At 42.7% G+C, this 25,739-nt stretch overlaps 1 protein-coding gene across 1 annotated transcript in view; it reads right to left on the bottom strand.

Annotated features, from left to right (window-relative positions):
• The window catches only part of MYO5A (myosin VA), an 87,317-nt gene that overhangs the window by 36,576 nt on the left and 25,002 nt on the right, over nucleotides 1-25,739 (bottom strand). Inside the window, 10 exon segments of the mRNA XM_039722992.1 lie at nucleotides 3,310-3,393; nucleotides 5,363-5,488; nucleotides 6,223-6,363; nucleotides 8,790-8,871; nucleotides 9,398-9,663; nucleotides 11,994-12,100; nucleotides 12,572-12,679; nucleotides 14,102-14,183; nucleotides 14,949-15,092; nucleotides 18,985-19,141. Coding sequence (XP_039578926.1) covers nucleotides 3,310-3,393; nucleotides 5,363-5,488; nucleotides 6,223-6,363; nucleotides 8,790-8,871; nucleotides 9,398-9,663; nucleotides 11,994-12,100; nucleotides 12,572-12,679; nucleotides 14,102-14,183; nucleotides 14,949-15,092; nucleotides 18,985-19,141 — 1,297 coding nt within the window.

Genomic DNA, 25,739 nt, shown 5'->3' with positions numbered 1-25,739 from the left:
TAAGAACACAGCCAGCAGTTTTACCTGTTTGTGCTTAAGGTTAAATTCCAGGCTCAGCTTTTGTAAGAACTGCATTTTTGGTGAACTTCACAGGGGACAAATGCAAAAAGCAGACAGGCTGAGTGGTATAGTGAGTGGGCCATGATTTAATACCAAAACTTTTGTGGGTTTGATCAGTGAGTCTCCTTCTCAAGATAAAATTCTGATTTTTTTTCTCATATAGCCAACAATAGCCATGTGAAACTGTTAGATACCAACAGCAGTTTCCTAAGTACTAGTTGCAATTAATGGCTGCTCTGATCTAAGAAGGAAACAACAGGGTCCTCTCATATTCCAGTGGTGCATCAGTCTCCTTTGTGGTTGAGAGATATCTGGGACACTGAATAAAGCAGCAGGCAGCAAAGATGATTCCTGCTTTATCACTCCAAATTGAAATAATCAGCTTAACAGAGGAACCATCAACTGAAAAAAAACCCACTAGCCAAATTTATCTGACTGAGATCTACTCCCTGCCAGTGGGAGTGGAAGAAAAACCTGAAATGTCCTTCCAACACCACACAGGACCTCTGCTTCCCTTTCTCTAATGGCTACAAAATATACTGATCCATAACAGCTGCTTTGAAGCAACTCATAACTAAAAATAGCACCACCAGGTCTTTCTACTGACAACTACAGCTCTTCAGAACCATTACAAGAGTAAGAGAATCTGAACCTCTCTACCTGCCCATGAATAATTTTATATCTAGCATCTGTGCATTTTTCCTCAAGAGACAGGAACATTCATTTTTTCAGTACTAGAAAGCGCTTGGGCCAACTGCAACAAAAAAAATAATTAAAAATTGATTTTCTAAAGCTTGGGGAGCAGATACAATAACCAATGGAACACAATGGTGCACAACAACATGGCACCTGTGCCCTGTGGTTCAGCCAGATGGGCTGGAAAAGGGCATCAAATGTTCCCCAGCTGCACCCAGCACACCAAAATGACAAAGGATGCTACAAAGGTACCCTAAATTCCTGAACTTAAAAAGGAGTATCACAGCTTGGATTGATCTCACCTGAGCTGGTGGAAGAAGGACATTTCCTGAGGGTGCTTTACTCCTCTCCTCCCACTGACTGAACACAGATCTGAGGGTGATTGGGTGGCACCTCCTTGTCAGCTGCCTAAGACGCAGTGAGTTGGTGTGCACAGGCAGCTGAGCTACAGAGCCAGGTGCTCTCAGCCTGCACAGAGACTTATTTTAATATAATATGATTTTCTGAAGCTCCTGATGCTCCCACACACCTCAGGTGGGGGTAGGAACAGGGTTCCCATTGTCTCAACTGCAGATGGAGTTCTTCTAAGCTGTCCATACTGAGTCTCATTCAATTCCTCCAGCCCTGGGAAAATCTGCCTGTAAAAATGGGCAAGTGCATATCAAAGGCACTATTTTCACAGACACTGGCCCAGTTACTCCAAGTAGAAGAAAGGAACAATGTCTGGCCTCTCCAGTACAGGTCAGCAATAGTGGAGCAGTGCCGCAATGATCTAAACTGTGGGACTACTCCTGTTTGGTTTAGGGTTTTAGTACCTCATCAATTTTCTTTGTTTTTCAGAACACTAGGAGTGTTTAAAGAGAGGGAAAACACTGATCAAAGAGTAGATAATTCACGTGATAGAAAACAAGCAAGGAAGCATTTCTTCCCTGTAATTTTTTCAGACAACCTAACACACATGCTGCTAACAATCTTACAGATCATTTCTTTCAATACAGAGCCACAACAGAAAATTTTAACAACCATGCCAGTAGCAAGCATAAAAGCCCAGGATTGTTCTATTGCTTTCATGATACATGCATGGAAACTAAACTAGTTCACAGAGGTTCTGTGGGTGGATTTAGAGAGGCCAAAATAAATAGTTGAGCTCTACAGTCCCTGCCAAGAGCAGAGGGTGTCATGCACTTTGGAGAGCAAGAAGCATCCAAGCTGTGTGTGAGAGTGGGCATGGGCAGGATGACAGATGATACATTCAATTTAGAATTACCTTCTGTTGGATGTGCACAGCAAACCCAGAAAACATCACCACCAACAAAATAAAATAAAAATCAGAAATGCAGTTCTACTACAATTACTAACAAAAAGGCACTGATGCAAAACAAAAATAAAACATTCTTTACACCGGTTTTGGCAAAATTTACTGCAGAGTAAAACCATGTTGTTTTTCAGTGTTTAGACCAAAATGTCCAAGCTATACTGAGCCTGCCCAAGCTGCTGTCAGGCTCTCACAACAGCTCTGTCCCCTCTGTCTGTCATCCCATGGAGCAGCCTGTCCCTCTGTCCTGCACAGAGTGGCTGGCTGGCCTCTGCCAGCTCCCCAAAGATGCCACCTGCCTCCCCCTCCACCCCCAGAAACTGGCTTCACTTAAACCACTTCAATACTTCTCCCAGTGCAAAGTCTGCTGTGGTGTTTCATTATACCACATGTTTTAATCATTTAGCTTCACATTATCTGCTCAGAATAGAAACAGAAGAGAAAAACGTTGGTTTTCCTGATAGAATGGCATAATTTTAAATAGCCTGTCCTTGATACCCAGCTTCCTGGGCCATTAGAGCCAGCAAATTCCCAACAGCCACCACTGTGCAATGTCAAGTTAATTGCCTTCACATTTCTGAGAGCACAACCAGCATTTCTGCCATTACAAAACACAGATGATGCCACTGAAAGCCTGTTCTACAATATTCCTTCATGCAGTATTTTTCAATTCAGAAGTTATCTTTCTTTCATAGACATCAAGGAGACAAGATTGTAAGCTCTGGTTTGTGTCCTTACAGTTTATATATTTTATTCCTCTCTCATTTTGATCTTGTCTCTCCTTCAGAAATTTTCTGTCACGCCATAAACAATGAGCTTCTGTTTTCAGGTTATAAAATTAGGGCTTAACTGTTAAGCCTTCTTATACCACTACACTATATCAGAAGCCATTGACATCTCTACAGAAAATATAGCTAAGTTCTGTGAAAAATAAACTCTCCTCCCCAAATCCCCTTTACCCCACTTAAAAACCCAAACCAAACAAAAGAGCCCCCCAAAAAAGCAACAATGATCCACAAACAGTGCAATTAGTGGCTAAATAGACTGATTTAAATGGAAAAAAGTTAGGATATAGGACTGTCTAAATTCATACAGATAACCAAGTAAAACACAAACTATGTTCCATTTCAGTGTATCTGATACTAAGGGAGAAATATTTCCTAGGTTTATAAGAAGTTTTCTATGACCCTTAATTCAAGGACTCTTAACTGCAAAAGAAAAAAAATCCTTATACTAACCTTACTTGATTTTAGGACCCTAATTTGTTCTTCATAAACGGTGTCTTTATTCTTTTCCAAAAAGCCTTCACATTGATATTCCACCTGAAAGCCAGCATTTTACAAGAAAAAGTATTAGAAGTATTAAATAAGAATAATTTGCATAGAATTCACCAGCTATAACATTCACATTTAAAACATAATTCTTTTCCATACTGAAAATATCAGCTCCCAAGTGCATCTTTGTTAAATATAGATTTTCCTCAGAGTGCTTTCCAGTAAAACACAGAACATTAAAATAGAGAGAGGAACACTGCTATTGCATTATACCAGACATATTTCACTGCTGAGAGATGCTCATGGCAAGGCAGCATGACTGAATGGTTCCTGTAAGGGTGAAGTATCCAAGTGTGTGCTGAGCATCTCCTCCACTGAACCCACCAGGGCTGCAGAGCTGTCAGAAATCCAGATGCAGCTGAGAACAAAGTACCTCTCATCTCATTAGCTGAGAGGCAGTAAGTACATCTGCCTGCAGATTATTGTGGAAATGGCTCATTTGTGTTCCAAAGGACTCATTTTACCAGAAGCAATAAAATGGCTGAATGTTGTGACAATACATAACACCCCTCTGTCACAGGGCTACAGCATTTCCTGGACCAAAGAACAGCCAGAGTCAGATACAAACCTACCATTTATTTCACTGTCCTAATTGAAGGCTGAAAGAAAACCAAAACTATTGTCAAAAGTCCATTTATCAGAGCTTGCACAGTGACACCGCACCCTGAGCTGCAAAACATTTCAAGGAATTCCTAGAGGGAAGAGGACAGAGGATGTCCCCAGGGTTTCTGCACAGCTGGAAGCCCACCCTGAGCACTGCCTGGAACACCATCCATGGTGTTCCCGCGGGAGGCCATGCCAGGAGAGGGCAGCAGCATCCCTGCCTTGTCCGGGAGCACAGCTCAGCACACAGCTGACCTGCCAGCTGGGCTTTATTTCTCCTCCCAGATGTCTGTGTACATTCACACAAGCACACAGAAAACATAAAACGCTTAGCACAGACAGCCCGGCAGAGCTTAGAGCTTTGCTCGTACCTGCTTGGAGCTACTTTCTGCTTTCCTTGGCCCTTGCTGCTCACAGACTAGACATAGGAAAGCCTTGCTTTCAATAACAAAATTTAGCCTAATTAACAGATTATGAAATGTTAAATAATTCCTTCTTGTTCTCTCATCCACAAAACAGAACTCATGAATCTAAACAGTTACAGAGATGTGCCTGGTGCTTTCATTAAGGTAACACTAGATGCAAAAAGAATAGGACTCTTCTTCTACACATAAATTCAAGAGCCTGGGAGAAACCTAGTGGAGGCAGATAAAGGCCTCCAACCCCCCATGTCAGCAGTGCAGATCTACTGGTAAGAATCCGAGAGCTTCTTGAAACCTTTTTTGACAGAGCTGACAATATTCTCAGGCAGCTTTTCCATATAACAGGACAACTGTATTAAATGGGATTATGAATTTTTTTGTTTTAACCTGAGGAGTGGCTCAGTTTGAGGAGCACTGGGAGCTGAACGAGATGCACTGCACTGAGACCCCCCTCAGCCAGCTTCCTAGAAATAGCTGTTCCCTGCACAGCCGAGGCGAGGGTGGGAGCAGCACACACTGCTCCAGCAATAGAAAAGGCTCTGCTAGCCTCTCTCCTCTTTGCACGTTGAGGTGGCAGCAAAAACGGCATTAATTCATTGCTGCTCTTTAGCTGAAAGGAGTGGGGTACAGGATTTCCTTCTTTGGACATTTCTGTTGCATAACTGGAATTGATGCAGTGATGCTGAGAGCTGTAAATGCACTGAGCTTCCATGATTGGAAAAAGGATGGGCAGTGGCTGCAGCATGTGATGGAGTCAGGAGCTCCTGTGTATCCCTGCACAGCTGCCACTTCACCTTCTCCTCCTCATCAGGTGTTGAGGCAGCAAGAGCCAAGCAGAGCCAGAGATGCCACTGCCCAGTGTCTGCTGTGGCAGCCCCAGGGTGCCCTCCCACACAGCATCAGGAAAGCAGTACTGCAGAAAAAGTCCTTACCTTGTCAGCAAAGTGCTTGATGATAAAGGCCTTATTCGACATACGTGGTTTTTCAAAGAGAGCACATTTATTCAAATGAGTATTGTAAAGTTTTTGGGCCCAAGAGTCATCTGAGCCTTTTGGCATCTATGGAAAAGAATGCAGAATACACTTAAATAATGTCTTGAGAACATCTCAGTAGCAAAAGCATCTAAGAAGATGGGGGGACAACACTTGATGATTTGCTTTCATATTCCAGCTGCTCGGATTCCCAGTACTGCCAGAAGCAAGGATACAGTAACCAGCTGTGTGCTTCCACAATACTGGGCACAGGCAGCTGCTGGGACACACCTGACACCAACAATGCCTCCAGTGTCACACACCTGAAGGCAGAGATCCCCAAGGCACGTTACCAGACTGAGCAGAACTCATCCACCTCCATTAGAGATTTCTTGTGATCAATAAGAACCCCAAGCTGGGTTTCCACTGGGGCAGACACACTCTGAGCCATGCCCTGTACATGGCTTGGCATTAAAATAAACCGAGGTAAAAGACAAAGGGTGAAACACTAAGCAAGAGGCAATCTGGGGAAATGTAACAGGACCAAGGACTGCACTTGTTTATCCTCGGGGAAGAGAAAACTGTCCAACACCAGAAACCCAGGAACAGCTACAGATACATGATGGAGGGGAAGGGGTGGGGAGTTCACTACTGAAACCATTTTTTCTCCTCCTGTAATTGCCAGTTCTGTTTGTATGCTCTCCAAACTCTTGCCCCATCAGTGTCAAAATGACAACTGGCTGCAGGTGACTTTTCCCTGCAAGGCCCAGAAGCAGGACAGCTGATGACCTCTCCCTCTATGGAAGCCCTTGAACACACACCTTGCACTCCTCATCCAACAGATCCAGAACTCCCATTTTGGCCTCTATGAGGTTGATGCAAGGCTGATTGTCGTAGAAATCAATCAAGGTCCATGGTATTTGTTCCTTCATATATTCTTCTTGTTCCAGCTTAAAGACGTGCTGCAGGGCAAAAGGAAAACAGTTTTCTGTGAAATGAAATGCAGAATAAACATATTGAACTCTCAACTGGATTCATTTTGGCACATTAATCCAGGCTGTCAAGCGACACACTAGTTCAACTGAACAAACTCTTTAATAATGTAGGAAAAATAAATTAACCTTTTTTCCTGGCCTAAAAACAACAGTCCAAATTAAAGCGTCTATCCTTAGATAAAGGATATTCTAAAGGATATTCTCTGCAAATATCCTATCTTTTTACTATATTGTCCCACTATTACTATAAGCTCTTTTCTCTTATAAAAACCAACACAAAACTCAGAAAAATCTTAAAGTGCTGGAACAGCAACCTATAAAGTGGGATGTGCCATACTTTCATAATTTGGAAATGATTAAAACTGCTCTAATTCAAGTAAAGTTTCACTATAAACACTTTCGTGTTTCCTTGTAAAATAACAGAGCTCCATTTCCTCTTAAATGGCTGCTGATTTTTTTTTCTAACATGACGCACTGCATTAAAATTTACTCTTCAGCAAAAGCTGAAGGAGCATTAGAACTAGAAATCCTTTAAGGAAAATTCTGTGACAGATTTATCTGGTACGAAGATCAGTAACCGTGTAGTTGTATATTTATCGAAAAAATATTATCACAAACAACCTGCACAGCTTTAATGAAATGTGCATAAGAGATAATTAAAACTTCAGGAAAAAAAACCAGAATAAGACATTAAACAGGCAAACTGTGGTCTTCATAGAACAAGCACTTTGAAAAACCAAAAAGACTGCTGACTCCAGTTATTTTTGATGGTGTTTCATCCCCCACCTACATGTTTCTGCACACTTAATGCTGCTGTGGCAGGTGAACATGTGCTGGGAGTGCCCCAAGCAGCACGGGCAGGGTCTGGGGGTGCCACAACACCTGAACTGGGTACCAGCCCCAGCTGCCCTGAGCTCAGTGCACAGTGCACAGACACCTCACAGCTCCCCAGCACACGTCTGCCAGGCAGCAGAACACCACCCTGACAGAGCTGTTTATCCCTTTATCCCATTAGCTTAACGCCATCCTCCCCAGCACTGCGCTCCTGAACCGCGCCCGTGGGAGCCATTCCCACCCTGCACCTGGCAGCAAAGCCCTGCCAGCATTCTACTGGCAAGTCATATCCAACCCAAGATCTGAAAGGAAACAGAAACTCGTTTTTTCACTGTGAAGGAACCAGCAATTAGGTGGTGAAAAATGCCATCAGACCTGGTTGTCCCTGTGGGCGGTGGGCACCAGGCAGGGCAGGGTGGTCAGGCAGTTCCCAAATGGCCTCTCCTCAGCCAGGCTCAGGCTGCTCCAGGCAGCACATGAAGGTTTACTGGCCGCCAGCCACAAGGTTTGAATTCAAAGCAGCCTCCCTCTGTGTGCCTGCATGGCAGCCCAACAGGTTCATGTTCACCACCACTGGGTTTGGTAGCTTGGCAGGACACCAACACTACAGCCCTGTCACCCCCTCCTTCAGGAGGCAGGTGCTTACAGCAATGGCACCAGAGGGAAGGGAACAGGGGCACAGTTATCTTCACTGAAGAAGAGAACCATGACAGCTCTTACAGCAACTAGATTTTGCTGTAAGCTGAGAAAACTCCAATTCACCCTGTGCCTGGCAGTTACGACATCCCACTCACGGAGCTGAAGCCAGCCATGGCACTACCCACATGGAAAGGGCATGCCAGGGCTGGAAAGCCCAGCTGTGCTCCAGCACCCTGACACACTGGGATGAACCTTGGCACAGGGGATCTGGTCCTGCGAGCACACACTGCCACAGAGGGAGGATCATAACGAGAGCTCTGAGCTACCCCGGTGCTGCGGCAGAGCCTAGCAACAGACCTGGCAGAAATAACTTGCCTCATCATGATGCAGGTAAGATATGTAATTGCAAACGTCACTGAGGCTGAGGAGAGGATCGTGATCTCTCCGGAGGAGGGGGAAGAGCCGCCTCCTGCCACACGTCATTCATCACCTTCAGCATGCAGCCAAAAAGCCTCAAAAAGTAACAGCGGGGAGGAAGCGCGGGCGGCGAAGCTCCAGCAGCGGAGCCGCGCTCTCCTCTGCCCGTCCGGGGCCCTCAGGGGTTATGGACACACCTCTGACTCCAACTTCATCCACACAGTGCTCCCACTGACAGGCAATCTCAGGGTCCTAATTGCCAAGCACTGCTTCTGCCTTATAATTGTGACTGTGATCAGAATTTCAAATAGTCCCAGAGCAGCAGTTAGTCATAAAATCTATTTCTAGGAGATAGTCGATCTTTCCCCATCCCTCAAAGCCCACGGCCAGGACAGCTGCTTAATAGACTGAAGGAATTCATCCTAACCACTGGGGAGCCAATTAGCAGAATGGACTTGGATGAGGGGAAAGGGAAGAGGAAATGCCAGTCACTTCCTACTTACCATATTGAACTGCTGCTGCAGTTTTTCATTGGCATAGTTGATACAGAACTGTTCAAAGCTGTTGATTTCAAATGTTTCAAACCTGAAATATGCATATACTCAAAATTACTACTGTACTAAAAAAAAAAAAAGGATACAATCACCCCAAAATTTTAAATTGCCTCCCTCCAGTTAAATTCATTTAATTATTTCAGGCACAAATAAAATACATAGGGAAATTGCACTACATAGGCACTTTACTGATGCTCCCTCTCTATGCAGGGATGAGGAAGTTAGGGAAAGGACTGATGTTCCTGGAGAGCATATTAGTTATCTTTGTAAGTGCCACCTTGGAGAAACCTGACATGAAAATTGCCTTGTAACTTTCCAAAATGCAACAGATAAATAAACTACCAACAGCAAAAAATCTGAAATCCTACTATAAATGCTGAAGTCATGACAAAGATCTTAGTGTGTCAAAACCAAACACCTACTTCCTTCAGCTGGAATAAGCAGCTGCTAAGGTTTGGGAGTTTTTGTGTAACCCATGCAGTGCTAGATGATAAAGACAAGGTTGCTTTGCAGTCAGATACTTATGTAAGAGTATCACATCTCTGACAAAAACTCACCCATAGATGTCCAACACCCCGATGAAAGAATGCTGTTTGACAGTGGCATGAAGGGCTTTGTTCACATGATCTACAATCCAGTTGAAGAGGTTAGCATAGATATGTTTGGCAAGTGCATCTCTGGCGTTGATGGCGTGAAGTTTGGAAATTGGCTTGATGTACGTTTCAGTGGCAGTGGCGAGCTTCCTATGGCAAAGCCAGTGGGCCATCTCCTCATACTCCACACCCATGAGGTCACAGAAGATGGTGAGGGGCTCATGCTTGGGCTAACAAAAACAGGCTCTTTAGAATATATTGATAACAGTATTACCCACAGCAAACATACAATCATGCCAACAGAACTGCCTGCCTGCAGTTATCCCACAACAAGCAGCAACAGCAGCTTCCTCAGCTCTTCCTCCTTCGAAATGCAGCAATTTCCCCACCCACTTAACACAATCACATCGCTGAAGTGAATTAGTGAATAATCTTCCTGAAAGGCATTTATTGTACTATACATGTTCACCAAAAGGCTTCACACACAGGGAACCTGCCACCTTCAGAAAAATGAATCATCTGGCTTCTCTGGAAAACTTGCATTTTGAATTCTTACACCTGTGTCAGGCCAAATGGACAGAGCTCCTGAGAGGGGCTCTTGACTGCTCACACACAGCTGTGGCAGGGAGTGATGGGCAAGGAGGCAACGCAGCCTGAGCCAAGAAACAAGTGTGGAAGGGCTCCAGTGCTCTGGTCTCTACTTAAAGTGTTTTCTCAGTGATTTCTGGAGACAAACACTAAGAGATTGCAGCACACTAATGATGTTCTCTAGCTCTCACATTGAAGTGTACAAGAGAAAAAAGCTGAGCTTTGTTTAACTGGGTAAAATCAACCAGCGAGGCTTGCATGTTGAGATGGGTACATAAGGCTTCTGCACAAAGATCAGTGCAGTGCATCTACCACTCAATAAGATCCCACACTTAGTGACTAACATGCAAACTGATCACTCTAAATAGAGGAGGACAGACAGGTCTTTCCTCCTCAGGAGCTCTCCTAACAGCACTTCCTCATCACGCTCCTGCTGCACCTGGTGGCTCAGCAGCACACTGACAAGCACTGTCTTGACAAGGACAGATGGCACAGGACTGTCACCACATGTCCTACAGCTTCAGGGTACATCAGCTTTAAATATTTCCACATCCTTGTGACTTCTCTGGGGCTTTTTCTAGTTCTTACAGCATACAGGGCCCATGCAGCTACACCTCCAAAATCTAATTAACTGAGCATGTTTTACTGGCTTGGAAGACAACAATAAAGTAATAATACTTATGAACACTGCACAAAAGAGTGTCACATTAGGGTTGCTCCAGCTGACATTAAACAAACTGATTTATTGCCACAGCAGCATAGGGAGCCCTTTGCTGAGCACTCTGCAGCACCACTGCTCCATCACAGCAGAGCAGTGTGCATGGCCAGGGCTCTGGGGTGACATGGCACTGCCAGAGAACAGGCAATGGTGCTCCTGAGCACACATCCACCACGGCCTGCCAGGTGTTGTCAGGCCAGGACAGGGTCACACAGGAACCTGCAGCTTTTTACCAGCTCAGCCAGTGGGGGATTCCTGCACTGGAGATGCTCATCACAAGACAGGCAAACTCCTCATGTCCTGGGGCTCATCAGCTTTCTACCTGTTATCATTAAATGAGCTTTCTTTGTAGTGAAAACCTTTATAAGCCACCAAGGAGCCAGATTACTGCTGTGGTTTCAAAGCAGTTGTTAGACCCACGGGCAGGTGGTGTCAGGGCAGTAACACTAAACACCTCTGGCCCCACGAAGGACCTGCTGCCTCAGCTCCAGAAACTGCCACTGCAGATTCCTGAGAAAGGGACTGATAGTGAGAAAAGAAAAAAACTCTGCAAGTGTTGCTGCTATTGCAAAAGAGAGAAAGTTGACAGCTGGGCAGACCAGCAGTAGACATTCAAAGAGAGGCAGAAGGAGAAACTGGTCACTCTGAATCCAAAGAATAGACCAGCCAGAACTGTTTTGTTTCTCATCTCCAGAATATGGGTAAAAACCCTGGGCCCTCACCAATGAGAAGGGTTTTTCAGATGAGACTATTCAGTCCTTGTTACTGATCTCCAAGGCAAAAAAGAACTGATAAAACCATGACACTTGGTTGAGTCACAAATCATATCTGTATATCCTATGCTCATGTCTAAGCATCCCAGAGGCATTTATTTTGCAATTATTTAGGGCATTCTGGCACTTCATACCAAAAAAAAACCCATCTGGCAAAGCATTTACTGTGTGCAGGAAAGATATTCATGCAGGAATATAAAGATCTAGACAGCTGCTCAGGACTTCAAAGCTAGCCTGCCTACTAGACTTTTCTAGGACAGATCAATTACAGCTATAATTGTATACCAATGTTATAATACAGAGAGCACTGTCTAAAGCCTCTGAACTGAGAAGAGTTGAACCTATCTGAAAAAAACTGTGAAAATGTTAGCAAATTAGAAATAAACCCATTTCCATTTCACTCTTTTTCAGAAGAGGTCCCTCCAAACAAGCAGAAGGGAGACCTGTCAGAGTTCAAACCTTCAGCTCATCTGCTACTCACAGGAACAGTGCAGCTGTCAGAATCCCGAGATGCAAACTCCACGTTACCCAAGTGAAGGATGCCAGCAAGGATCCGAAAAATTCCCATCTGGTAGGAATCACTAATCCCTGGAAAAGGATGAATAAAATGTTTTGAATGGAGAGAGCTGCAGTTGATGAAAAATTTGTTAAGGAGAGAAGAACAGTGACTGCTGTGTGTGACTTTGACATTTGACAGCACTAATTGGCTCCACTTCTATCAAAAACGTTTTACAACCAGATGAGACAAAAATCCATTAAAATGAATCATTTAATTTGCTGTTTCAAAGTGCTTTGTCAGTGACCTCCAGCACTGTATATGTTACACCAAGGGAATCCACCATTTATGTTCACATAATGTGCCCTCCTCTTAGATTTATAATTCTACTACAATTTAAATATCTTTTCCATGCAATACAAGTATCTCAGTCCCAAAGTTTATCAAACTAAACTATCTCCTGGTTTTAAACACAACAGAGTATGAAAATAATACACACAAATAATATAGAAAACACTTGTTAGTGTAACAGATTTAGGATATGACTGTGATTTACCAATTACCTAGCAAAGTGCAGGCCTGCCTGGTGTTCACCATTTCCTTAGCATCATCAACACCATCAATCACAGGACTTCCACCTTGCTTTGTATAGTGAAAGTAATTTGCATTCCCTGTAATAATAAAAAATACATATTTTACACACATTGATGCAGAAATTCACAGCACATCTGTAAAGCTGCGTCACAATGAAGTTGCTCTTGGCAGAATCCATGATCTGACACATGTACATTTTCACCTTCTGGCTTGTAAGACCCACTTATTCTAAAGAGCATTTTTTTCAAGATTTAACTGTGCAAGTAAGGATTCTTTAAGCTACCTGGTTCCCACAGTAGGTCCTCAAGCATTTTCTCTACCTAACCTTGCTTCAGACTTGCATTATTGTGGAATAATCACTTTGGAAGCAGTTGCTCTCCAAGCCTGAGCCAACCACCTACAGAGTAGCCACAGAGTTGAGAGCAGCAGCACTTTAGAATTATGTGACAGATATTACTATGCTATTACTACATCAGGATATTACATTTTGCCCATTTTCTTCTCTTTTCTAATTGATGGCCTGGCTCAGCCTTATGAATATCTGAGCTCTATTCAGGCTCAGAAGTCGAGTGGAGAAGAGAGAGTTTCATACTGCCCTGGGGACAGCACTGGGCTCCACTGGGAGACCTGCAGCTCTCCTGGGTAAATTCCTGCGGTTTCACTGGCCATGCTTCCAGCTGCACTAACAGACTCCTTTTCTCCTGATCTGCTAAGGTTCCAAGAATGCTGAAAGAGGAGTCTGCTAAATGGCTTCTTCAGTTATAATTACATCAGTTCCTTTCTTTCCTGTGTTAGCAGATGTGAATCCTAAATGTGCCAGGGTGGTGCAGAAGAGCAGAGAAACACTCTAAAACCAGAACAGTATTTCAGAAACCAGCACAGGCTGTGCAGCTTTCCTACCATGATTTTGACTTATAAAAATACACTCAAGCACTGCAATTTATACTGAGCTTTTAAAATGATGACTTGATTGTCTGTCTAAGGTCATCATCATGCTTTTCCTTTACAAAGCACCAACTCCTGTCAAATGAGAAATCTTTATTCTATCAACATTTTAATTTGATTAAAGAAAAGATTTTGATCACCAGGTTAGCAGAGAATGTAAAGTAATTGTTGCTAACAGCCCAAGTAAAAGTAGGCAGATGCAAAATAAGCTGTTCAGACACTTATACCAGAAAGGGTAAAATTCTCTAGTGGCTGGAACAATGGAAAAAAGGTTTTAAAGAACTAAGAGAAAATAATTTCACCCTCCAGGACATAGTAAGTCCAATTGATTGCAACTGCAGTGTATTAGAGTCTGCTGAATAAACAAATCTTTGTTTTATCAGAAAACCACAATGTCCAAGGTCTATCATTTTAGTTATTCTCAATACACTTTAGTACTTAAAGGTTTAAAAATTTAGTATTTAAAAGCCATCAATTCTTCTGTTGGTTCTTTGGCTCAAAAAGCTCAGAGATGCTGCTGTCCCTACAGTCACACAACACAGTGAATGTCATACCTAATCGTAGAGTTTTAAACTCGGGCAATGCTGCAGAGGCACAAAGCTGGTAAAAGATGTGGTAATTTCTCTCCTCTTCTGCCTTTAAAAAGAAAGGAATTTGTTATTTTTCACCACTTAACAAGTGGCAGAAACAACCACAAGCAGAAATGAATTACTATGTATAATGCTTTCTCTAGCAATACATTAAGAGCAGAGAAACCACATGGAAAAAAGGAAGATAAATCAGCATCTCTCTCTTCCTTCTTGGTTAATTTAATCCATTTTCAACAGCAAGAAGCATGCAGACATTTTCATTTTTAAAAAAGTATGGTTTCACTTTTCAGAACTGTAGATTACTATTAATTATAGATCAGGATTCTGTAGGTGAGTGAAATGATCATACTCAGAAGTTTTTCATTTTCCAAAAATAACTAACAGTATTTGCCTCAGCATTTATAGTAATCTGGTAAAAGGAGTGTCTTCCTTGCCAAGGCAAAGCTTGAATTTTAAAATAAAGGACAAACACAGCTCAGAAGGTGATGACTCATGACCAACACCATAATTCTGAACTTAAGCACTCTAAATTCCATACCTTCAAACCAAAAAGAAATGAAAAATACTCTCTTCCAGCTAAACCATGTGCTATAACTGTCTCTTACTTCTAAAATATACAGCAGCTCTTCATGCAACATTCCCACATGGTACAAACCATAATTATTATTTTTATATCTTTAGGCAGCCAGTCAAGGACAAGCCCATTTTTACTGAGCTCTAGACTGTAAGGCAGACAAAGATGGAGAGGAAGTGTGGGACACTGGATTGGTTCAAGTATGGCATAAAAATGAAGAGATGACATCAGATTTACCTGAAACACCACTCTTGACTTTTCCAAGAGGTAAGTTCTCATGTTAGCACCAATGATTCGATACCTCTTATCAAAACCAATTTCAATGTATTTGCCAAAGCGACTGCTGTTGTCATTCCTGGTGGTTTTGGCATTTCCAATAGACTGGAAAAAGGGAATATTGTAAAGGTTAAACAGCTTGTAGAAATTATCACATCTATTTAATCAGCTACATGGCTCATAAACACTTAACAACATTAAACGTGTCCTGGTTTAAAAATAGCCAAAAATCTAATGAAGAGGAGTCTCTGCCTGGTCAACAAGTTACATCAAAATACAGTTAATTTTTTAACATTAATGCAAGACTGGGAGCTGATATTCCTAGCAATTCACTTCCACATGGTCTAATTCTACAGCTAAAAATCCTTTATTGTTCTTTGAAGTCATTCAAAAGGAAATAAAGAGTCTAACAGAAAGCTCACATACACATAGATTTCTTTCAAAGACTTAGTAAAACTGCAATAAAGAGTCTAACAGAAAGCTCACATACAGATTTCTTTCAAAGACTTAGTAAAACTATAAGAATTATTTCACCTGGATATATTTATATGTGTAGGTGTACACATACATCTATAGTACTTGCAACTTTTGAAATTCTACCTATTATAAACCCACAGCCCACTCTGTTCTGCCTGATCATTACTATTACTCCCTAATCACCACATTTCCAAACTATTTCTGCAAATATAATATTTAAAAATATTTACTGTGTGGCTAAGCCTAATCTAAAAAGTAATATGAACTGACTCATGTCATGTGAAACTGAACCTCTTCCACAGCAGCCTGGTTACTGCCCCAGAGACAGCCCTGGATGCTGAACCTTCTCAGATTAATTCAATACAGCTCCACACAGCAAACCATACCTTGTGCATTTCCTCTGTATTACGTGTCCTGGGATGCCCAGGGCAAATAATGACTGTGGATCCTACATGGTGCAATTCTGCCTTACCTCCTCAGCATTAGGGTTCACAACAACAGGTACCAGCTGGACACATCAGAATCAAGGCATGCAAATCACAGCACGCTGAACTCCAAACAAAAGCATTTTCTCTTCTCAATCAGACCATGTTTTAGACATCATACAGCAACTCACCTTCTAAAACATTCCTAAAGGTATCTCTGTATCAAAAGGAATGGCATTTGGAATATCTGAGATGCAGCACACTGCCCCTCATCACTGTGTGTGTCACTAAGCCCTAAGTGCACCACTGCATTTGTACCCAAATTTCTCAGCCATCCACTGGAACTCTGAACTGAAATAAACTTGAGAAAAACAAATGAGAGCAAGCAGCACTGCTGAGTATCCCAAATCTGCAAGCAGTGAATGGGTCAGTGCCAGCTGGTCCAGCCTGGCAAGTGGGATTAGACTGCCAGAAACCCACGAGAGCAGCAGCAGCACGTACAGCCAACAGCAGACGTCAAAGTGGGCATCAGATGGACAGCTGCTGCAAAGGATCTAGGAACAAACTGCACCTCTGCACTTCTAAGAAACACCAAATTCATCCAAACTGATTGTACTCTAACTGCACTCTTGCAGTTTTTTGAAAGAAGAAAATGATTGCTAGTGTGATATACTTTGTTGGTCGTGGTAGCAATACAATGCTATGATATTTCAGAAACCAATTATTCCTTTGAAAGGTATTACTGATAAAAACAGAAAATCTTTGGGATTATCAGACTGCTTGCCTGAATACATACAAAGCAGTAGTATTTGCATAGCTATAGAGGGTAACAAAGAATGAGAGGCAGGAAATGACATACAAACATGTTTTAAGACTTACTGATTTCCACATTTGCAATAGGAAAACTGTATATAGTTATTGACTACAAAAGTAGTCATTTAAATAGCTGCCAAAAATGTACAGCTACCTCTTGACATTACTGAGTATTTAGTAGGCTAAAATAATGTGATGGTAGCTCATAAAACACCAATGTTTAGGTTGTCCAAACAGAAATTTAAAAATTAAATTACCTTCTACTCCTAAGATTTTACAGTCAGCTCAGCAAATGAGGAGTTTCCAGTTTCTAAAATGAAGTACTCATTTTCTTCCTCAAATATATGGGTTAATTTGTGTTTCTACTGATTAATCAACTGAAGAATTCAAAACATTAATTATGCTATCATAAGAGTCTGTCTCAACATCAGATTTTACAACACTCAATCTAAAGGTAATTTAAAGTTCAAGTGTTGGAAGTTAAAAAGATAACTTATGTCCAATTATAAAAATCTTTAAGGCAACTGAAATATATATTTAGATATACCCATGTTCACAAAATTGTTATCCCTAGAAAATAAAAATAAATCACCACCACTGATTTTTAGTGAATGAAAAAAGGTATAGATGGGAAGCTCTTTTGGTCCTCAATTGAAACCTCCTTGCTTTTGGAAATTAAATCATAATTAGTGGTGAGCTGATGGTCATTGACTGGGAGGAGGGGCCCAAGGACTGAGAGGAGGATGTTTGCTTTATGCTTCGAGATAAACAGAAGAAGTGGTGCAGGGAAAGCTGCAGAGTTTGTGTTGCAAACACCCAGCCCCAGCCTGTCCTGAGAGGCTCTCAGCAGGGCTGTCAGTGGCAGGCTGAGGCCACTGTCCTGCTGCCAGGGCAGGGCAGGGGGCTCAGCACCGCTCCCATCAGCCACACACGGGGATCAGGGTGGGATGTGGCACCTCCTGCAAGCACTGCAGCACTGCCAGGTGTCCCCTGGGGCTCAGCCTGCACCCTGCCACTGCTCCCCAGGGCAGCTGCAGCTCCTGGGCCTCCTCCCATGGCTGGACATCTGGATAAGCCACTGCCCAGCACAGCACAGCTTGTTTCACCCCACAGAAGGAATTTCCAAACAGCACACAGCACCACAAACCAGGCACAATTACCTTGTGACAGACACACACAACTGTGATGGGGCAGCTATAGTTTGGGTATCATGAACTCCTCATGCCAGGAGGAAAGGAGGAATAAAACACAGTTCATTTTTTAAAATACCTGAGGAAAAAAACAATGGCACCATTTTGCATTTCACATTTCACTGCATGCACTCTATTTGCTCATGATCTTTCACTCTGCAGAGAGATGTCCAACATCCACCAAGGCATCAGTACGTGTGTGCCTATGGACAGAGTTACTTCCCTCCAGAAATTCCCCCAAGACTTCCTCTCTGATGAATCATTTCTTAACATAGTTCCTTAACTTCAGCCACAACTTGAATCTACATATGTAGGCAAAGACATGAGAAACAATTCAGATAAGTCTAAGAAATCTTTTCTGCTTGGCTGTGACATCAGAATTAGTGTCTCCTGAGCTTCTCAGAGAACAGAGACCCTGAAGCAGGAGGAATTGTACACGTCCTCTCGAAGTCTATTGCCAGCACCTGCCCTCCAAAGCCTTGGGACTTGACTACAGTTGGTTACAACAATTTCCAGAACTGAAACATGAGTCTGAGCTAATTACAGCAATATTATGTCTTCTGATATGTTTTTTTCCTCTGAAAGAAATGGTGTGCATCCCATGCACCTTTGTTTCCTCAGTCTCTCTTTTCTTTTATTTCCTAAATTTTATTTCCTAAAATTTAACATTTGCTTTACTTCCTTTCAGAGTACAATCTACTGTGTGATGTACATATTTGGTGGGTAAGACCAACAGTTTTATCCTCTTTGGATACACACAAAACCAGTCTTCTCCAATTGCATTTGGCCAGCAGTCTGGAAACTACCAGTTAGAACGTTGAAGAGACTTAAAGACACTTTAAGAGACTTAAAGCAGTATTCACACTAAAATTACTTTACGTGAAATACATTAATATAGAAACATTACCTCCCAACTTCTCCCAGTCTCTCATAAATGATGCCTAAAGCAACTCCTCGTAAATGGATTAAACACAAAATCTTAAGGTATATTTATAAATGTTTTTAGGAAGTATGGATTGCTCTCTCTGTTGAATGTTTGTCCCAGCAATGACTGCAGCTGGAGGGTGAGGTTTGGTGCAGCAGCTCTCTTACCTCCATGATGGGGTTGGAGGCCAAGACCTTCTCCTCCACGTTGGCTTCACTGGCAGACCCACTGACCGTGGCAAAGTACCTCATGGCATACTTAGCAGAGACAGTCTTCCCAGCTCCAGACTCCCCACTGACAATGATGGACTGGTTCCTCTCATCTCTGAAACACAAACATGTGAATTCCCAGCTGTTCTGACACTTCTTTTCTGTGTCCCCAGCCTGGCAACCACCCCTCCACCCTGAGTGTGAGCAGCTCAGCACAAGGTGAGGGCAGGTGGCAGACAGGAGGCACTCAGCTGCCTGGCGGGACTCCTGCCAGCAGGATGCTCCTCCAGGATGGGTGTGCTGGGGCAGGCCTGTGGCAGAGCTCCTTAGAGAACCTGGTGCAGCAAAGCATCTGCCACTGCTATTCACTGCACGCTTCTGCAGCTGCTTCTACCCAGAGTCTGTGGGACAGGGCTCCACCAAATTGTCAGTGGTCATTGGTAAAGATCAGGAATGCCATCTTACAGAGGGAGAAATCAACAGCAGAGTCAGCCACAGAAACCTTTTATCACTCTGCTCTAATCACCAGCTTATCCCAGAATTGTTCTGAATCTGAAAAATTCAAGCATGGCTGTTCAGGACAGAGGTAGCAGCTTTGGAGTGAAGACAGTCCCTTTGTTGTGGAAAAAAATCTTCTCTTATAAAAAAGTATGATTTCCATTTGGTCCTAAAACAATTTTCTCTCAACTCACAGAGAATTCTGTGTATAAAGCCAACTATACGAGTAAACAACACACTACAAAATAACGCAGAAATTAACATTGCCTATGAGTTGGGTAAGCTTAATCCTATTTTATATACTAACGTGAAAAAAAGCAAAAGGAGGAATAAAACTTTCCCCCAAAGCTTTACAGAGCTGGGTCTGGAACACGGAGAGCATAGCCAAGGTACAGACCAGGCTGTCCTTACAGCACAGGAGCTGTGAATGACATTTCAGGCACCTCCATGTTCAGGCAGCACAGTGACAGTCCGCAGGGCCTGCCACTGGCATCAGGAACTGCTGTGCAGGGAAATCAAAGACATATGCATGGAAAAGCTTCCTATGGTTTCTGTAGCCTAAAGGCCTGGCAGAGATCTGGATTCTGTTTCTGGGATGATAGAAAAACCCCTGCTGATGAAATAATGAAGCTATTTTTCAAACACGTATAAATTACATGAGTTCCTTCTCTGTCTTTGGCCTGTCCACCTTAGCCAAAAGCTGGTTTTGTCTCACGTTGATGTTACGTGTCATGCTTAGGAGCACATTGGTATCCCAACACAGAACCAGCCCCAGATGGACAGGACTGTGTGCATGTCCCTCAGCATGGCCCCTCTGGCCCCAGAGGCAAGAGCTCCTCCTCCTCCCTTCCTCTCTCCCAGGATGATGTCAATGCCTGTGATAACCGCAGAGGTACCTCAGACACCCTGGGTGCCTGGCCAGGCATTCCCACCTGGCCGAAGAACAGTGACCAGCTCTCCCACCCTGGGGTTGAGCACCATTCTCATCACATCCATTTGGTCTTGCCCTGGTTTGCTGAGGTCTCTGATGGAGCTGCTGTTCTCCCTGGGCAGGGCTGGTTCTGTGGGCAGCAGCACTAACATCATCCACACCAGCTGACCTCTGCTGCCAAAGCAAGCCAGTTTAAGTCCCACAGATATTGGGGCACTATAAACTGGACAAGTTCCCACAGTAACTGCTGAGTTAGGCCCAGTTAATCGCCTGTGGGCACAGGCTCTGGGTAACAATTAATTACAGACTCTGCTGCAATTCTCAAGGTCTCATTCTGCAAGAACAATGCCAAGCCCTCAGATAAGAGCACAGCTCCAGCACCACTTTGTGCTGCTCAAAGCCACAGGCTGAAGGAGCCTCTGTCACCCATCCCTGGGAGAGCCAAGGCAGTATCTGTCTAACAAATTAAAGTACCAGTTGAGGCAGATATTCCACATTTTGGTAAAAAGAATTTACTTGGAATGGCTGAACGCTCCTTTAAATTTAATAGCAAAGCGTTAAGAAGATCAAAGCAACCTAATTTTATGTTCTCAACTTCCATGTAACACATGCAATAGGTGTGAATGACTGCAGCACAGCTCTCACATTCAGGCACAGCAAGCTGACAGTCAGGGGAAGGCAGAAGAGTTCAGCTGATAACCCAGGCTGTGCAGTGCAGGTCTCACAGACCCACTGCCAGATGCCAGCCTTGGCCACAGGGATCATCCCTCCCTCTGATGAGACCTCGTGTGACAGTGGCCATCAAGCCTCTCTGCAGAATCTGCAGGGAGGTCTGTGTGCCTGGGATGGTTTGCAGTAAAAATAAAGATTTCCAGCTGGAAAATGAAGAAGAAACACTCTCATTTCTTCGCCATTCCCCCTCGCAGAGTTCACTCATGGTAGACAGAGGTGTGTGGGAGAGAGCCTACAGCAGTTTTATGGATCCCCCTGCTCAAGTAGAGCAGCAGCAGGAGGCAGGAGAAATCCAAGTAAATGCCTAAAAATGCACGTCTAAATGGGACAACTGGTAACAAACAATTTTCCTCTCCCACAGACAGTTCCTGCAGTGAGTCAAAACCAACCACTTCTTCACAGGATTGGCACCATTCTCTCTTTTTTCCTCCTGTGCTCTTGGAAATAGAAAAAAGAAAACCCCATGCCATTTGAAAATATGAGATTTCTGGTCTGATTGCAGGGACTGCCTAACACAGGAGATAGGCAACAACATAACAAGCTTGTCATTTGTAGATCACCAGCCGTTTCATGTATTAAATATCATTAAACATATGAAGACTGAGGAAGCTCTATGAAATGGATCCTCTGATGGTTAAGGCTTTTTAGTTCCCAAAGTACAAAAAGCTTTCAGAAAACCAAGGAATGCAAACTCACTCAGACTTCTGACAAAACAGACTTCTGACAAAACTGTCAATAAAAACCAAGCTGTTTTGCCAAGAAAAGACATGGAAATAAAGGTGCCTCATTCTGTCACATTGCTGAAGGACACGTGTGGGAGCATGGAAAACACACACTGGTTTTGCAGTCCTTAGTCTTTTATCAGGAGTTCCACTTTTACAAAGACAGTAATGAAAAAATGAGTTTGAAATAATTTCTCCTTAACAATACTGTTGCTAATTAGCCAGAGTTTCTTTCCCCCATGTCACAAGATACAAAGACTACTCCTTTTCACACACTCATGTGCCAGGAATAAGGGATCCATTATTTCATTCCTAAGTACACACACACATCCACATTGCATACACTGGCCTAGAGAAGAGAGGGTTTGCTCTGTGTGAGCTGCAAGCATTGCTGCTGTCCCTTCTGCAGGGACTTTGTGTGTCTGCAGCAGCCACCCTGCAAACAAAGGCTCCCTCAGTGTCTGCAGCACTCCATCCACGCTCAGGGCTGCTCTTGTCTCCCCCAGTACATTAATCCATTGTTCTGCTTTAACACACTGCAGTGCCCATCCTCTAGCATATTATCACTGTGCTTCTTGCCAGAGAGCAAGGAAAACACAACAACACACCCCAGATCACAGTGGGCACGGGCAGGGGAAAGGGCAGAGTCACAGCCCAAACAGCAGCAGGGGACAGGCTCTGAGTGCCACAGCCCGGGCAGGGCTTGGCTTATGGACACCCTGCCACACAGTCCTGGAGGAGGTGAGTGGTCCTGCCAGGCAGCTGTGCCAGCTCAGCACAAAGCTCTTTGACAGCATAAAACTTTAAAGAAAAAAACCCCACCACATTTAAAAGGAAAGTAACAAGTAAACCACCATCAAAGCCCCTTGGATGGTGTATGTGAAATGTAGTGAGAATTTTTTTTTTATGATTTGGTATAAGCAGGTATAGCCTCTGTTCATGTCAAATGAAATTTTCATAACCAGGCTGTGCTAAAAACAAAATTTAAAAGACCAAAACAAAGGAGAAAATCCCCAGAAAACAAAAGTGACACCACTCAAGTTCTTTCTCAGATATATACTACACCTTTAGAGTTATTTTTAGTTAAATCATTAGCCCCTGACCTTTGACCTGACATTTTGAGTACTTAACATGTCACCAGTCAGGAAAAAAAAGCTATAATTATAATTTTCAGCCAATGAAACAAGTAAGTAGGGCAACAGCTTTATGTGTGACACCTCTTTGCAGCCAGATGCCACTTTTTATGCAATACTTCATCTTCCTGCAATTTTTTCTCTGCTTAAAACACGTAAATAGATGATTTTAAAATTAAGATTACTTCTGAATGGAGGGAACATTTTAAATTATGCTTTTGCAAACAGAAATGAGGAAAAGCAATCTGGGAGATGAGAGGTGGAGGAGCCCTCTTTCCCCAAAGGCAGACAGCAATCAGATCCTAGCACACAGAACTACATCACTGTGATGCAATATTAAGCCAAATTATCTTGAAAAGATAAGACTGAAACAGTTTGACTGGGAGCAATTTACCACTCATGGAAACACCACATTATGTTCAGGATCACATTCAGCTTCTGCTGCTTCTGAACAGCGGAAGAATAAAGAAATGACAAATCTACATTAGAAGTGCCATTTGAAGGTGACAGGCCTAGACACTTCACGAGCTGAAATGTGAAATGACAGGATGAGGTTGCTTGCAAAGCAGAGGATTTGGTCCAGACCTCTTCTGTATAAATTCTCTCAGGCCTATACTTTAGGAATCATGGGAGGTTAACAGCTATTTCTTGATAAATACAAGACTGAGGACACACTATGCAATACCTAACTGGCAATTCAAGGCATTCTCTATCACAAAAAATAATGCAGAACCATTTCTGCATAGGCTGGTAACTTTTAAAGACAACTTCACTTTATCTACAAAATTTTGTTGACAGGCAATATGTTTATGAGGAAATTCACTGTCAGAGAGCCAAAGCTGAAAAGATGTAGTTTTACCTAGTTCCTGGAAGCTTGAGATTACAGCCTACACAGCAACAGGGGCTTCTCATGCTTTGAATAAACACTGCAAAATTTAACACTGAAGACAGTTGCTGCTCAAAGAAGGTTCAGCACTGAGGAAGAAAGAGTGCTGCAAACTGTCTTGAGATATCTCACATACAGAAAAGGGTTTTGCAGATTGTGAAGGAAATGACAACACACAAGAAACCAGCAAGTGGTTTAAAAAATATCACCTTGTTCTCAAGGGGTGAAAAACCCTTTGTTGAGGATATATCTTTTTAATAGCACTTTTAATAGCACTGGCTACTTTAAATTTTGTATTTTATAAAAATGTATGGTAGATGCTTTCAGAAGAGCTCAGTGTGGAGGAACTGCTCCTCTTGTGAGGGCACAGCTGTCAGATATATTGGGAGCAAGAGCAAGACTCACTGGGCACCTCCAATTTGTACAGAGTGCTACAGCAACACTGACCAGCCATTGACAGCTGTCACTAGCCAGGGCAGCTTGTAACAATTTCAGTTGACCAAAGGAAAAATTGAGGCAAAAAAAGAGAAAAACCAGTGCAAGAATTGAAACATCAAAGTTGCTAATGTTTTTTTCAAACTATTTTCAAATAATTTTCAAGCTATTTTCATTTAAAATTGCACCCACTTAAGCTGCTTCCCACAAAAAGCAAACCAGCTTACTGCATCCAAGTCATCACTTCCACAGCAAACTATCCAAACAGATCAGGATAATCAAGGCATACAGACTAAAAAATCCTTACAGATATCTGTTTACCTTCTTCCTCTGTACCAACTGATAATCTCTCTCTGAAGCAGAAAAACTAAAAGTTAAAAACCTCTCTCTCAACAAGCATTTCAGAGAGGATTAAAGAAGGCCAAAGCTATTTGATTGAACCATCAAAGCACAACACTTTTTTTGGCTTTTTTTGCTTCCTATGACTGATGCACTGGATGCATCACTTGATCTTGGCTTTCAGACTCATGACTCCTCAGCAAATAATGTTAAATACATGTAGATAAGCACATTCCCCACACAAACATCAACCTGGGAAAACAAAAGGAAGACAGAATTACTGACAACAAAAGGAGCACAGAAATCATTGACATCAACCTCAATACTCCTATCAATCCATTCATAGCCAAGCTACCAGCATCTCTCCCTGGAAAAATTGTGTCATTAACAGCTGATTTGGAAAGATTCTGTTGTGGACTTTGAAATGCTTGCTGTGATGAACTACTTCAAAGCTGAATGGTCTCCATGTCATAACACAGATGAGCTTGGCAGAAAAGATCAGAGCGCAATATTCTTAATACATAAAGAAGAAAGCAAATAACAGGGCAATTTAATGAGAAGAACATTAGTACTTAGGTTGTCTTTGATCCCAAATCATTTATGTTTGTTAACCTTGAGGACACTGCCAAGGTGCTGATGTTTTTAAGGCCACCACCTCCAGGACATCTTCTCTCCTCACTGCCTCACTGCTAAAAGGTTAATTAATAAAATCTCCTGGCTTTTCTTTGTTTTCTCCTTTTTTTTTCTTCCCCTTGTGCAGTTGCTACTGCTTTATTCTCTTCTTTTGGAATAACAGGGTTATGTTATGGGCAAGAGCATCAACCCCATTGCATATGATAATTTCATTTCTATTTAACTCAAAACAGCAGAAACTGTTGCTAAAGACCTGATGCAGTTATCTTTAAAAATGAAAATCCCCTACTGCTTAAATGCAAGTACACAATAAATAGCTTTAATTTAATCTAGCAGTGAGAGTTTGGTCTTCTTTATCTCAGTACTGCTCTTCTACTGCAGTTCTGTGGTGATAGGATAGACTT

This window comes from Passer montanus, unplaced genomic scaffold (assembly GCF_014805655.1).
Source record: "Passer montanus isolate IOZ18808 unplaced genomic scaffold, ASM1480565v1 scaffold5, whole genome shotgun sequence".
In the NCBI taxonomy this organism is placed as follows: domain Eukaryota; kingdom Metazoa; phylum Chordata; class Aves; order Passeriformes; family Passeridae; genus Passer; species Passer montanus.
The sequence above is the reverse complement of the archived record's forward strand: the minus strand, read 5'-3'. Positions and strand labels throughout refer to the sequence as shown.